Source organism: Rosa chinensis, chromosome 5 (assembly GCF_002994745.2).
Source record: "Rosa chinensis cultivar Old Blush chromosome 5, RchiOBHm-V2, whole genome shotgun sequence".
NCBI classification, from domain to species: Eukaryota; Viridiplantae; Streptophyta; class Magnoliopsida; order Rosales; family Rosaceae; genus Rosa; species Rosa chinensis.
Window position 1 is genome coordinate 34,620,245 of NC_037092.1, and position 16,552 is coordinate 34,636,796.

Consider the following 16,552-nt stretch of genomic DNA (forward strand, 5'->3'; position numbering starts at 1 on the left):
TTCTTGAACAGTTATGGCAAGCTCCAAAGTTGGGTTGGTTTCTGGAGATGCTTGACCACGAGAGGATACAGAAACTGTATCTGCATGGTTGATACAACTTTGTGGACTCTCTGGCCAGTTGTGATTTGGTGATGAGCCTTTCACTTCATGATGTCGAGTACCAGTATAACTGTCTGTATGTCGACTACTTCTAAAAGTATGAGAGCTAAGTTCTCTTTTGTTAAAGATCTCGAACATGGCTCTGATCCTTTTCCACTTCGAGGTGCCTGAATCGGGGGGCATCAAGACATGCTTATGCTCGTACAAGAAGGAAGTTACAGATGTGATTAGAGCAAAGATTGAAGCTATCCCTGCAATTAAAAAAAGACCCCAAAAGCTCTCAAGGCCAAGAGCAGTGCTAGAAAAGTTCCCAGTAGAGTTTTTACAGTTACTATCTTTCTTGATCCATTTATCTTCAATCATTCCCATCAATCCATCATCTGTCAAATTTAGGATTGCTTGTGTAATTTCAGAAACAAGAGGGGAAAGTTTTGGAAATGCCTGTAAAGTCACCACCAAAAAAAAAAATCATGTGCATGAAAAAATTTAGAATCTCATATATGGAATTGTAAACCTTAAAAGATAGAAAATAAGATAGTATGAGAGGAGAGAGAGAGATCTTACGAAGCCAAAGCCATCGGTTTTAAATATTGGTCCAATCATAGTATACTTGGAACAATATTTTGCAACGAGTAGCTTCATGTAGGGGGTTTCATGAACAATTGCAGCAATACCACCATTTGCACTCCCTTTTGAAAGAGCGTCATCTATTTCTTCCATAGATCCACAAGCCTTGAGCTTGGAATCATCAAAACCTCTTTGTATCAAGAGATCATACACAAAAGCATCCTTCATGTAGCCAACTTTTTCTCCATTCCTTAAAAGAACATTTAAATCGTTAACAGCTGGTCGGAGTTGTTGAACAGTTAATAGTGATGCTAGATTAGCAGTATAGCTTTGTGTCACTATCAGCACAACAAATACCCATATGATCATCACAAATCTTCCCAAGTTGCTAACCACTCTCTCCCCTGTCAAGTGAATTCAACATTAGAAAACATACTGAAAGTAATCAATATAAATACACATGGGTCACCCGAGGAAAAAAAATAGTATAGCTAGAGGGAGGTAATGAAAAATTACTTTGTGAAAAAACCATGGTTGAAAAAGAGAACCAAAAGCTTGTGCCAACTTGATATGAAGGAGGACCACGAAAATCTTCATTAATTCGGTGTTCAAGCACCCAAATCACAAAACCAATAAAGATGAAAAAACACAAAATCGTCATCCAAAGGCCCCATGTTAAAGGCTGCAAAAAAACCCATGCATTTTTGGTTCTGCTGTCTATGATTGGTACAACCATTACTACACCAGACTCTGTATATGGCATTGCAAAGTCCACGTACAATGTTCTATTTGCTCTAATTGTTGCATCTCCAACCACAGCATCGAACTTCTATCAAGTGGGCCACAAAAAAGGAATGTCAAGTTAACAAATAAATTAATTTACATCTTTCCAATAAAAATGTAAATATAAAAACTAGAAGTACGTATGCATTAACACAGTGGTAAAGAAATTTACCCCAAGGTATACTTGATAGATTAAATCATTATACGTGCCAGCACTGCTGCCGTTAGGATATGCATAGGGAATCAATTCATAAGGAAGTGCATATGGTAACAGGTCCACTGCAGCCTTAAACACATCAATACTGAACCCGGTGACATCACTGGTATTAGTTCTCAAATTTAGTGTTACTTTAACAAATTCTGAAAAACCATCCCTCACTGGAACTCCAATTCTCAACTTCGTACCATTTTCCGGGATCTCCCATCCTTTGGGAACGGATAATGACTCTCCCGGCCATATAATGGGTCCAAGAGCATCACACTTGAAAGCTGAAACATTACAACTGTTTGTTGAATTCACTAACCTTCCATTTTCCGGTGTCCAATACCCAACTGCTCTTCCTCTTCCTCCATTACCATTGACATTAACAATCTTAAAAGTCGATAGTTGAAGTTGCCTATCAACAAGACTAAAATTGCCAGCCAAGCCTCTAAAACTCGTGAGTGATAAGGCATTAGAAATGTTTGAACCATATTGAGAGACCTTTAAACTTCCAAGATCGGTAAGGTTGAAAGATGAAGCATTTCCCTTTTGAGATCCAAAGCTTGCATTCCCAACTTTTTCAACTGCCATGGCTATTGCAAAAGCCGCATCATAAGCCCGATATCCAAAAGCATCCAACTCAACATCAATGATTTCTGGATTTTCTTGTTGGAATTGCCTTTTCCACCTTGTTTTGAATTCTCTAAGCTTAAATGTGTCTGAAACATCAGTTTCCACACATAAGACTCCTTGCATTGAATTCAGAACAGATTCCATTGCCTTTAAACGATCTCCAATCCCATTGGTCGTGATCCATACAAAACCCTTGTTCATCATTCCAATCTCTTTCGCCTTGGCAAATAACTGTGATGCAAGTTTAGGCATCATATGCACTATGAAGACTCTAGTCTGCATTGTCATTAACTTGTAAAGTTCTATCCCAATTTGATCATCGGTGGCTGACTGTGGAAGTACACTTCGATATGGGACATGAGCATCAACCTCGAGCAAGGCATCAATTAGAAAAGGCATGATTCCCTCCCCGTGCATATTGTCTACGTAAATGGGGATAACTCGCCTCCATCCAAAGTTTTGAACAATACCACTTATGGCTTTCACTTGGGTTGAGTCATTTTGGGCAAATTGGAAAAAGTAAGAGCTCTGAAGTGAAGTAAGAGAAGGGCTTGTTGCAGAAAATGATATGATTGGCACTTGAGCTTTTTCTCCAAGATTAACAACAAAAGTTGCTTGCATTGATGTCATTGGTCCTAGGATTGCTTTCACTTCTACATTCTTTATCAGATCCAAAGCTGTGTTTTCAGTTCATTGTAAAAAAAAAATGTAATTAGTTTGATAAGTTTCAGAATTCATGTGCTCTTTACAATGGCAGAAAACAAAATGTAATTTGGGATCAATGACTCTATTTATCGTACAGTTCTCTAACATTTGGTCTAGGGCAGCCATTTGATTTGTTCAAATTAGTTAAAGACATTATCAACTTCAAAATAAAAGTTTTTGATTTTGAAATTGAGCTGCGTACCAATGACGAACAAAAATATTTAGTATCTAATCGTTCCCACCAAATTCGATATTTTGGTATAACAAGTATTTCCTTGGTATATATACATTATAATAAACAATACTAGTTTTTTTTTTTTCAATATTATAAATTGTCGTAAACTTTGTTCATCTAATTATTTGGTTATAGCTTATTTTACATTTGACATAGAGTTTTACCAATTTTAATAGAACTTGTCATATTAACCTTTTACCAAGTTGCTCAATAATATATGGCCTATTGTTTAAACCAGTGACATGTGGCCTATTTGTTAGCCGGCATAATTGGCACCTGGAAGGTCCCGATAGGGTGGGGATAAGGAAAAAAAAACTTTTTTTTTTTGGTTAATTAGATTATATTGTATTTTTTTTTTTAGAATCAATAATAATAGAGTTTTCATTTTACTAAGGCCAGAATGGCACGAATACATATTAGTCCCTGCAGATAAGGCAGGCAAGACGAGCGATATGCCAGCACCACTCACTATTACAATCCATGCTCACTTATTTCAAGTAAGCCTATAAACTACACAATAGCATAGTAAATAGGCTAAGTCCCATAAAAAAAAAAAAAACTTAAATATTTATTATTTTTTTGGTTAATTAGAGTATATTGTATTATTAGTTAACGCTATAATCAAAATATTTATATTTATATAATATTAGTCTCTTAAAACAGGCTCACACGTGTTTCAATTTTTTTATATTATATTTTCTGTTCACTTAAGAAATAATTATTTATTTCTTTTTAATAATTTCGTTGGATAACCTGTTTTCTTTTCTACAACTACAATTGCAGTCCAGAAAGGTTGCAGCTCCCACATTTTTTTATAATATTTTGCAATTTACCATTTTAGCCTTTATATATTAGATTTATTTATAAATAAAGATTATTAAGGAAGGGTATTATTGGCGTTTTAAAAACTTTAACTATGTTTAGAGAATTTGCTCAATATACTCTAAAATAATACAATTTTAGTAATCGGTACATTCGGTGTTTACCAAAGCAAACCAATTTTTTAAATAATTTTTATTTCAATTTTATTTATTTTCATTAACAAAAAATTAATTAACTAAACCTAAAACATCGTTGGTATTTGATTAGTTTGATAATTACTAAACCAAAAGCATACCTAATTTGGCCTATATATTGGGGAGGCATTTGTAGGTTACGCAGTATGTATCCATGTATACCTATATCATCTATAATAGCTATATGCAAGAGGTTAGAAAAAGAATTGTTCAAAAAAAAAAAAAAATGGCAGAGAGAGAAACCTGCGGCAGCTGCTCCAACCACATCTCTATTGGAGTTCCTGGTGTTCAAAACGAGCCTAGTCTTGTAGTCAGCATGGATAGCATAGAAATCCGAGAGCGCCATTTCGATGCAACTCGAGTACATTTTCCCACTCGGTCCATCAAGGTCTACAACAACTCCCACGTTCACTGGGATTATCGTTGTGCTTGCAGCTGCCATGGTGGCGACCATGAAAATCCATGAGAAAAGAAGAAGGATACTTCTCCTCTGATTCTCCATAGAGCTCATATATAATTCGAATTACAAGGTCACTCGCTCCTATCAAATGTCAGGCTCCAGCATGTTTATATAAGAATAATCAAGAAAGCTAGGTCGATGAGATTTCAGTTTCAGATGCGAAAGTCCTGGGAAATGAATGGTCAAACAAACTCATAATTTGATTAAACACTTCAATCCAATCTACACGACTGGACTGATCGAAGACTTATACTAGTCTCTCTTCGTTCAGACGCGTAAAAATTAAGTGTTTTTGTTTTCTCTTTTTCTTAACTTGCATGGCTATATTTCGATCATGACCAATATGATCGTCGATCCTTCATGTTGCTTGGGCTGCTTTGACATAGTAGTATATATACGACCAAATGTTTTAGATAATACTCACCGCTGTAATTTGTATAAGTCCAAGAATGGAAGATGCATGGCAAATCGCTGTAGATATTATTCTCTTCGACTGAAATAGACATGCTGCATGCGCATCGTGGATTTCAACCTCTGAGTTGAGTAAGAAACCCAACTACTAGATTTTGTTTTATTCATAGATTTGGTCGCATGGTGATATTAATTCTTCGTATACAAGCATCTATTCCAAAGTCCTAGGGAAAAAATTCAGTCAAATACGCTGAATGGAAATTCGGATTTATTATAATCTTCTGAACAAGGACCTTTTCTGGAATTTCGGCCATGTCCAAATCGTGCACGATCATCCTTTCAATATTTGTATTTTTCACACTACTACAAAAAGTTAATCACACAACGAAACATAAATCATCTGTTGTGTGTTTAAATAAGTTTTATTGCACAACGGTACTTGTTATACTCTATTGTGTGAATGCCAATAAAGTGATAACTTTTTTTATCATAACAACATTGCACAACGGAATTAAGTACGTAATGTCTATTGTCTGAGTCTTAAAAAATTTAGCGGCAGATTTTCCTCTACTTTACAGTCTTGGTTGGTTCTTGAAACACTGAAATTTAGGCTACTAGGACAACGGGTTTAACTATTTCCGTTGTGTGATTGAAAAACTAAGCATCAAAGTTTGAGGAAGCTTGCTTGAATGTCTTCCCCTAGATAAGCCTAGCGCAAGATGTAGAAATTGGACAACAAAAGTTATAATTTTCCGTTGTGTGAAGTGGAAACATAGGCGGCAAGATTTTGAGCCAAAATGTTGTAGGCGGCATATTTCCCTCCATATTTTGGCATTTTGATTTTCTGTATTGCACTCCTACAACAGTTTGTTACAGAAAGTTGTGGGAGTGACTTGAGAATTTAACGAGAGTTGATTGTATCCCAAAGACCTAGCCATATCTCAGCCTAATTGTAAAGTGGAAAGAGAAGAAAACAAATCCTATCTCTCTCAACCTTCTCGAACCTATCGACCCGTCTCGACCCTCTCAGTCATCTTCTTCGCCACCTTCTCTTCCCCTTCTTATCCAAAATGCAACTCATGTCCCCTCCTCACTTCTAATCCAAATCCCTAAATCCAAACCACTAATTCAATCCCTCAGTATCCTCCATTTTCCTCAGTTTTTCAAAATCCATACCAAACTTTTCCTTAATTGAAAAAATTGGATTCGAACTGAATGCTCTAGGGTTCTGAGTAATCGAGCAGCAGTGTGATGAGCGACAACATGGAAAGTTCAAATTTCGAGCCTTTTGAGCATGACGGCGGTGCTGAGGCTGTTACCTCAATTCCCAATTCTTCTAGCATTGAGGATGCAGTGTCACCACTGCTGAACGTCGTCATTTCGGAACCACAGAAGAGCCGCACGGGGATGAATCTAACGACGATGAGGATGACCCTGATGAGTTCAAACCTTACACACCTTCAAGCTCGCCGCAATTCCTTTACCACAACCCGTCTTCTTCTTTCCTCTCCGTTTTCAAACCATTATCCAAAACCTTCCTCTACTGCCATAGCCACACACCAAGACCTCAAGTTCCTCTCTTCTTCGTCACAGCACCAAAAGCAACAAGCCCAGATGAGAAAGGTTCTCTCTTTTCATAAACTCGTTGGGTTTTTGAATTAAGTAGAGTTCTTTAGATTACGCTAAGTTAAAATTTTTATTTTGTTTTTTTGTTTGTTTGGGGATTGTAGGTATGAAACCACAGTGGAAAGCGATAGATTTCAAGTGGATAATGGAGAACAAGGATGTTGTTGCTTGGGTAAATGCTTTATCATTCTGCATATGGTTTATTGAGATCCCATTCGTTTGGTTTATTGAGATATGGTAATAGGCTGAATTGTGAAATGCTTCTGGTAATGTGAATTGAGAAATGCTTATAATTTTTATTTTCTTTTTACAGTATTGCAGCCTAGTTTCATTGAATTTGGGTGATATCTGGTATGAGTCTGGTATTACATCCTTTTCATATGGCTTGATTATTGGGATTTGATTCATTTGTAAATTTGTAGTTTCTAGAATTGAAATACATATAATATTTTGCTTGTTTTAGAACTGGCTCTTCTTTTTTCTAGCACACACCACCTGTTCGATGGAATGCCTCACACAACCCTTCACTTTAATTGGGTGGGAAAAGAAGTATCTTTTAGCTTTCTTATTGTAGATAGTAGGCAAATAAAAGGTCGTCGTTTGATATGTATATTATGTACATGGATATTGTCTCTAATTCTATGTGTGTGTACATCAATTTATTTACCATTTACTATTCCATTTGTAGGTAGGGCTTGAAAGGAGTTCTGTTTGTCATTGGTGGCTGGATAATATAGGAAAGGCTTTTGAAGAAGGAAAAACTTATGAATGTATGGGTTCTAGGCAGCTAGCAGGCTTGTTCATAACTCTTTGGTAAGTGATTATCGTGAAGTAAACTCTAGGAATTAGACTTTCACCTAATATAATAAGCCTACAGTTCGTTGGCAAGTTTTCATAACCTTACTGATCATGTCCTCATATTTTACGCTACTTTTTTACTTAACTATCAGTTCCATGCAGCTTTGTCGTGCCATTGGTAACAAGGTTAGTATATCTACATTCATACTGCTCACTGTTGAATATATAGTAGTTAGCAATTTGTACCTGTTTATATTTGCCATTCCATAAGCGAGCTTAATGCATTAAGTTTGATATTGCCTCTTTTGCAAGTACCAGTTGTGATTAATTCTTCAAAATGAAATACTAAAAAAAAATGGTTCCATGAGTTTATGACACTGACCAGGCTCATTATGATGTCAAGAAGGGAGGTGTAGGTATGAGAATCAGAGTCTATGATCAGATAATGTGCTCTATGAACTGTCACTTGGCTGCACATTTGGAAGTTGTCCTGCATTAGATAAGTATAGTTATCTTCCTATACATAGATCTATGTATTTCAGCTATGAAATGTTTAGCACTTATCATTCTTAAGGTCAATGTGTGCTGTTATAGTTGTTCTAGTTCAGAAATTAGGTTAATTATGAGAGTTGATGATACGATCACGTATCGGAAAGTTGTTTTCACTTTGGATAGTTACTGTTGTGAAAGCCTTGATCACTGTGGAATGATTAATTATTTGTTTTCCAAATACTATAGGGATATGCAGCTCGGGAGTTTGCCAAGTAGGGGGTTAAGCCAGGCGAACTAGCAGTAATTTTCAAAGAGGCGGTATGGTTAATTTCACTTTGTTTGTATCTAGTTGATTGTGGATTTTGAGATATTTTATTCCATTAGTTGTCAATTTTTTGAAGAGTACATTAGAAAATAGTTTATATGCATGATAACTGCCCACTTTTTACATTATTGAAGATATAACTTTCATCATTCATGTGTATGCCGTGCTTACTGATTGTACTTTCTGTACAGACTAGTCACTGTACTTTATATTATAGCTGCTGTTTCAAATCTTTTTGTTATTTATAATGGCTGTTGGTATTTGGTTTTGTTTAATTATGAATCAAAAATCATTTTGGTTCTAATTCTGCTAAAGCAATGCCTCAGACCCTAAGTGAGTGTATTAGCTTGTTATATTGTTTATATGCAACTCTTTAATGTTCAAATTACTCAATGTCATAGTTTATTAAGTAGTTGATCATCAATTTGTTCCTAAGTTAGCTAGGATTCAAGTTAGTTGTTTTATATATGAATTAATGTGTAATATATGATCCAAAAACACAAGCTGCAGCTAGAGCCGCCTTAATTTTTCAGTCCACATTAATCTGATAAATGTATCTTTCACGTTGATATTTATCATATTAAGGTGGACTTTAGGATTCAAAAACACAAAACTATAGAATTCTGATACAGTTTAGAACTTCTGATCAACATAGAAGGCATTCTTGCTGCAGGTTGTGTATCTTTGTAATGAAACATATCGATTTAGGGCTTAAAATCCTAAATCCCACCTTAATCTGATAAATGTTAGTTAAAGATTATGAAACAGGTTTTTGTATAAATCATTCATCTTGTGATTTATTTATCTTTCTGTTTTTTATTTTTGTTTTTGTTTCATTGATTGTTTATATACTACTTTTGAATTAAATATCAGGTGCCCCAATTGTTGTTTATTTGAAAACTGTGGCTCCCTGTTGCTTTTGGCTTATCTATCATTCAAGTTAATCAAACTCATGTAGAAGTAAAATCTTAAAATTTTTGTATCACAGTATTGTTGACTGTGAGTAGTTGCTTAGGGAATGATTTGAGCAGGGATGAGTTTTCTTGCTTTCCTATCCGAATCAAATTTTCTTGCTGCAGTTTTTCTGAGATTATATTGAAACTACTAAATTCTACTAGATTCCTTGATTAGTTCACATCACGGCTGCTTTTGTTTTTTTTAATTCCATATGTGCATTTGCAAGAATTGTGGAGGAACGAATGATATGGGCTACTCTCTGAATTTAACGATTCCACCCACTCCTAAATCTCTCATTCGCACCTAATTAACGAGTTGCTTACTTGCTTCAAGTTAGGATTTCAAAGATTACATGTTTCTGGGGGGGGCAAAATAGAGAGTTTGTATACCCTTATTTATTTATTGGTTCTTTGTGTTCTCTTCGATTCTTCTTTTCACCCTCTGTCTTTGTGTTCTCTCTGATTTGTTCTTTTTTATTTATTTTATAGCACATACTGATTTGCTAACCCATTTGAGTTGTCCAACTTCCAGGGTTATTCCTAGTCCTTTTTCATATGACACAAAGACTATGTTGGTATATGAGAGTGAGGACTGGGAAGGGAGACATCAGAACCAGAACCAAGGAGCCTCTTCTGCTGTAATAATCCAAAGCTCCAGAAGCAACATAAATGAGTTGGAGTGGGATCTTAGAGCGTGAGAAGCAAGTACTATGGATTATCTCCTTTCAGCATGTGAGCTACCAAGTTTGATTCATAGGTCTAGGTACCAGCCGGGAATAGCTAGGGATGCTTTTGATTAATGTGTAGGTAGCAGCTACGAATTCTTTCTTGTTTGGTATATTATCTAGTAACTTGAATGTTTGGATGTTTGAAAAATGCTACTTGAATGATATGGATTAGAGTGTGGTTTTATATGGTAATATGGAGCATTATTTTTGGAAAGAGATTCCAAGTATGAATTGCATAATGAACAAACAACAGCTCAAAATAATGTTGTAAGAACCAAGCTCAAACAACAAACCTTATATTGCTCACACAATGGTTGATACAAAGAATTTGTTGTGAGAACCAACAACCAACAACAAAAGAAAACAAATTCTATTGTCTGAGATTAATATCACACAACAGAAATCAAATCATCTCTGTTGTCGAACTGATCAACAGACAGCGGAGATAATTTCACTTTGGTTGTGTGTTACTTATCTCATACAACAAAGAAAGAATTATCGCTGTTGTGTGTTATTGATCTCAGACAACAAAGAATGAGTTATATCTGTTGTGTGTTATGAATCTCAGACAACAAAGAATGAGTTATATCCGTTGTGTGTTATGAATCTCAGACAACAGCAAAATTTCATTTTCTGTTGTCTGAATGTGCCAAGGCATCCTCGCGCATGTCATGCCAGGCACATGCTGCGCAAAATTCACACAACGGAAATATGTATTCTGTTGAGCAAACTCCTATCACACAACGGTGAAATCACCGTTGTCTGATTTTTCAATCACACAACACTCACTTAGACCACGGTGAGTTTGGTCATCAGACAACAGAAATTCACCGTCGTCTGATGACCTTTTTGTAGCAGTGTCACCTGAAGATTCTCAAGTACAATTTGTTCTTTGTATTTTGGATAATTCTTCGGATCACCCATTGGGTGAATGAGCATATTCACCCTCTCTTGTGATTAAGGTATAATAACTTTATAATTTTCTAATTCGACCATTCATGTTGTATAACATAATATAAAGATTAGCTCTGTAAAAAACCAATCAAATTGAAGACCTTTTAGTTATTCATTTCTATGAAATACATGGACGGTCCATCAAAATAGTAATAAATGTTGTTAGAACCATCCATTTGTTTGATTCAATTAGATAATTAAACAATTTCTGATTCGATTGATTTTTTACAAAGGGGATCTTTAAAGGCTTATTTAAGATATGGACCATTGGATTATAAATTTATTAAGTAAAAGTATGTTAATCGACAATGGGGGTGAATATGCTCGTTCACCCTAAGGGTGAACATAAGAATTGTTCTTATATTTTCTTTTTCGCTTGAAGGTTTGCGTATCAAGTGCGTTTCACTAGTAAGCCAAAAATATGTTAACTTCTAATTTCTCTTGTGTGGTCTTTTAGTACTGCGTGACTTCCCTATGTTGATACAGGATCCAACTCCTCTAAATTTAGGAGTCATGAAGTTACATGAAGTTAGTAAAATCTAAGTCACTTAACTGATCAAATGAATCGAAATTGTCCATATCAACCAAATTAACCTAGGTACCTTTATTTTTGTAACTGCCGTCAAACCTCCTTCCCAAAAAAAATTGCCGTCAATCTCATGAAACCATGATCGATCTCCTCTATCTCTCATCGTTGTTCAACATTCTCTATTAGGATATATCTCCTGCTACCAATGATCGAATTGCTTCCTCTTCTTAATTCTCATGTAGTCAATTTGAATATCAAGATACAAAGACCAGATACAGAGAGCTATAATTTGAATAATTTGCCTAATGTTGATGGTACCCACAAAAACTCGATATGATCAATCGATTCAATAGGAAAGGAGTCATCAACTATGATAAATAACTGTATATAAATTACTCATGAGGTATTCTCTCTTAATGGCACAAGAAGCCATCTTTCCAAAGCTTTTAAATTTCTTATTTTAATTGTTAAGGTTTGATGTCTTAATTCTAATGGAGATTGAGCTGCTCTTCCTTTTACTTCTTTCTGGATAACGAATGGGAAAATCATTCAGTAATAGGACTTGGGATCTATGTTGAGAAAAAGTAACCTGAGGATTGAATGGCAAATGCTACCATCAGTTATGCTTTGTTGGTTGTGCCAAAAAAAAAACCCTTGATGACTTTTTTTTGAGACTATTTTACCCTCACCCCTTTGTTACATAGAGAGATAGAGAGAAAAAAAATGGAAGCAAGAGAAACCATAGGAGTCTGGTCACCGGCCGTGGGATTTCGGTCACCTGCCGTCGGATTCCGACCAATGGCCACCACCCACCGGCTTCTCTAAAAACATCGCCAGTGGTCCCCAAAGAGGTCGTCGGATCGAGTCTCACACTACTAAAAAAAATTGCAATTGCTTCTCTTTTTTACTTCGGCAACAGTTGCCGTCTTAATTGATACCTTATTGCCATGGAAATTGTTCCGTCGCGATTAAGCCTTATCATTTGCAACGGAAAATCTTTGCCGTAGTAATTTTGTGCTCAATTGCGATGCTTTCACCCGTTGCCGTCACAAAACTTATATGTATATGTACTTTACAAAAAAAAAAAAAAAAACAACAACAACAACGGAAAGGTCAACACAATAATGTCACTATATTACTCTTTTTTAATATTGGTATGAGGCCCTGTTTGGTTGACTGGAATGTTACGGTAGGAAAATGAATTGTACTAATTTTCCTTTCAAGAATGAAATGGAATTGATTTAGCATTTCCATTTGTGGTGTTTGGAAGGATTCAAGACTTGAGATTAGAAAATGGTTTGAGAGAATTAATTTGTTAACAATTTTCCAATAATGCCCAATCGAATTAAATATGTTAACGGCGTGCTTTAGGTCATTTACCGCGTGCATACCAAATTTTACTGCGTGCTTTTGGGTTATTTACTTGCACGCCGTAAAAAGACAAAAAATTTCGTTTTTTACAACATGGTCTATAAGGGCGCATTTTTGCCCGAATTTGAACGTCGTAAATGGCTTGTTTTCCTATAGTGAAGATTAAAAATGAATGAGTGGAGATAGGAATTATTAATTAACCAGATTTTATGAGGGGCTAAACAAGTAAATTTTCAATTCCATTGAGTGAAGGAATTGAAATACCACATCCTAGAAGGTATTTCTATTCCGCCTCTTTTATGGAATTGAACTCCGGTCAACTCATTTATTTTACTTTCCTTTCCAGACTTATGACTTAACCAAACACGACAATTTAATGGAATGAGAAACTATTTCACATTCCAAATTTGATTTCCTGGCTAACAAACGGGGCCTGAGTGTGCGTGGACATAAAATAAAAATTACGATTTTAATTATAAAGACATTGACCTATACCAATTTGCCTCCTAAAGTTGTTTGACTTATACATTGCATTTAAATTGTTGGTGTTCATTCTAAAGCAACCATGAAGTGGAAAATAAATTTGGAGAAATCAACCGCTCAATGGAGAGATTGTAATGTTTTATGCTGATTGTAAAAAGTCTAGCCAATTTGGTTCTCATTTCGAACTCGATCAACTAGGTCAAACTTAATTATTTTTATAAACCTATATTTATATATCATACACTCCAAAGGGCAACATCTATCAATTCAAGGAAAATAGGAAAACCGACCGTTGGATGAGATTATTACAATAAATTATGAGTGTGGTAAAAAAATGTAGCCAATTTCACCATATTTTCGAATCTGATCGAATTGGTCAACTGTAGTCACTTGTATGTCTTCTTAGTTGACCGATGGAGTGACGACTGCGAAACGTGCTTATTTTTTTACATCACGTTTGTAAATATTCTATCAATAGATGTGCATGGACATAAGATAAAAATTTCGATTTTAATTATGAAGACATTGGCCTATACCAATTTGCCTCCTAAAGTTGTATGACCTAAACATTGCATTTAAATTGTTGAGGCTCATTCTAAAGGAACTATGAAGTGGAAAATGAATTTGCAAAAATCAACCGCTCGATGGAGAGATTGTAATGTTTTATGGTGGTTGAAAAAATCCAACCAATTTGGTTCTCGTTTCTAACTTGATCAACTAGGTCAAACTTATTTATTTTTATAAACCTATATTTATATATCATACACTCCAAAGGGCAACATCTATCAATTCAAAGAAAATAGGAAAACCGACCGTTTGATGAGATTATTACAATAAATTATGACTGTGGTAAAAGTTATAGCCAATTTCACCATATTTTCGAATCCGATCGAATTGGTCAACTGTAGTCACTTGTATGTCTTCTTAGTTGACCGATGGCGTGACGACTGCGAAACGTGCTTATTTTTTCACATCACGTTTGTAAATATTCTATCAATAGATGTGCGTGGACATAAGAAAAAAATTTCAATTTTAATTACAAAGACATTGGCCTATACTAATTTGCCTTCTAAAGTTGTATGACCTAAACATCGTATTTAAATTGTTGAGGCTCATTCTAAAGGAACTATGAAGGGAAAATGAATTTGCAGAAACCAATCGCTCGATGGAGAGATTGTAATGTTTTATGGTGGTTGTAAAAAATCCAGCCAATTTGGTTATCTTTTCTAACTCGATCAACTAGGTCAAACTTAGTTACTTTTATAAACCTATATTTATATTATACACTCCAAATGGCAACCTCTATCAATTCAAAGAAAATGGGAAAACCGACTGTTGGATGATATCATTACAACAAATTATGAGTGTGGTAAAAAATTGAGCCAATTTCACCATATTTTTGAATCCGATCGAATTGGTCAACTATAGTCACTTATATGTCTTCTTGGTTGACCGATGACATAACGACCCTGAAACATGCTTATTTTTTCACATCACGTTTGTAAATATTCCATCGATGGATGTGCGTGGACATAAGATAAAAATTTCAATTTTAATTACAAAGACATTGGCCTATACTAATTTGCACCCTAAAGTTGCATGACTTATACATTGCATTTAAATTGTTGAGATTCATTCTAAAGCAACCATGAAGTTGAAAATAAATTTGGACAAACTAACCGCTCGATAGAGAGATTGTAATGTTTTTTTGTGGTTGTAAAAAATTCAGCCAATTTGATTCTAGTTTCGAATTCGATTAACTAGGTTAAACTTAATTACTTTTATGAACCTATATTTATATATCAGACATTCCAAAGGGTATCTCTATCAATTCAAAAAAAAAAAAGGAAAACCGACCGTTGGATGAGATTATTACAATAAATTACGAATGTAGTAAAAAATTTAATCAATTTTACCGTATTTTTGAATCGGATCAAATTGGTCAACGGTAGTCTTGACGCTAGACCAAAAACTTGCAATATTATTTTCAATTGGGAAAACATCACAAATGGTGTATGAACTTTAGGCATTTCTACACTTTTGTGTACCAACTTTCATAACTATCAGAATGGTGTATCAAGTTTGCTCTAATATTTCATTTTGGTGTACGCCGTTAAATTTTCAGTTATCTTTACAAAAAAAAAAAAAAAAAACTGACAAAGCTAAAGGAAAGATAACGGTTTTTTTTTATTTATTTTTTTTATAAAGATAACGGAAAATTTAACGGCGTATACCAAAATGAAAGATTGAAGCAAACTTGATACACCATTCTGATAGTTATGAAAGTTGGTACAGTATGCGCCAAAAGTTCACACAGTATGCGCCAAAATTTTTGGCCAAATATTAAACTTCCCTCTCAAATGAAAAAGAAAGAGATACTTGCTACATGATTCCCATTTTGGAGTATGCAACTACCTTGGTAGTTTCATTCAGGCTTAGATTTTGAACCTAGCAACTATTTCTGTTAAGGTCTTTCATTCGTTAAAGGTAGTATTAGTTTGATATATCCGAGCAGAGTGCCGCCACAGATAGTAATGTTGAACCAGTGATATCTCTGATTTGAGCCTCGTTTTTCCATTTACATCATTAAGATAAGTTGGTGTAGCATGTAGGACGGAAGGTAAGGGACAAATGGATTTATTGGTGGAATCTGAACCTGGGTTCTGGCAGTGTATTGGTGATGTCCTAGCCTGCTTGCCATGTTGCTTGTGAAGTGAGATTTGTTATGGCTTGGCCCTGATTGATTGAACCCTGCTGACTAGTATTGCTGGTTTGCACAAGTCAGGATCAGATTAGGTGATCATAACTACTGTTAAGCTAGATGTCTAGTGTTCTATTTGATGCACAAGATGCATTAGTTGGTGTAGCTCATTTGCAGGACAACAAGCATCAGAATGTTGAGGACAGAGAGCTTGTGTCGGTCCCTTTTGATATTCCAAGCACAGCTGCCTTGCATGAATCACACTCGTAGCATCACAAGTAGTTCTAAGGTACTTCTATTTTTCTGAGTTTCGAAGTTAACAGCTATCCCAAGTAGTTTTTGTTCCATTGTGGATGTGCCCTTTGTTATTGCTGTAGGTTCTGAAGCATGCTTCTGTATGTCTATGAATTTTTCATATTGGCTTCTTATAACTGAAGTTCATTCCATGTTTTCTTTGTGTATATGTACACAAAACAGG

At 35.2% G+C, this 16,552-nt stretch overlaps 1 protein-coding gene and 1 long non-coding RNA gene across 2 annotated transcripts; one reads left to right on the forward strand and one right to left on the reverse strand.

Annotated features, from left to right (window-relative positions):
• Positions 1 to 4,731, reverse strand: LOC112167326 (glutamate receptor 2.8; the record flags this gene model as incomplete). Its single annotated transcript, XM_024304335.2, has 5 exons — positions 4,484 to 4,731; positions 1,622 to 2,961; positions 1,183 to 1,495; positions 664 to 1,070; positions 1 to 540 (listed from the first exon to the last, which is right to left on the reverse strand). Coding segments are annotated over exons 1-5 (2,811 nt in total), but the record flags the coding sequence as incomplete, so codon positions are not given.
• A 2,073-nt stretch (positions 4,732 to 6,804) lies between these two features.
• On the forward strand, positions 6,805 to 7,825 carry LOC112201840. The gene is made up of 3 exons (XR_002936932.2): positions 6,805 to 6,909; positions 7,051 to 7,088; positions 7,426 to 7,825. It is a non-coding gene; the product is annotated as an uncharacterized LOC112201840 (long non-coding RNA).
• Positions 7,826 to 16,552: the final 8,727 nt, after the last annotated feature.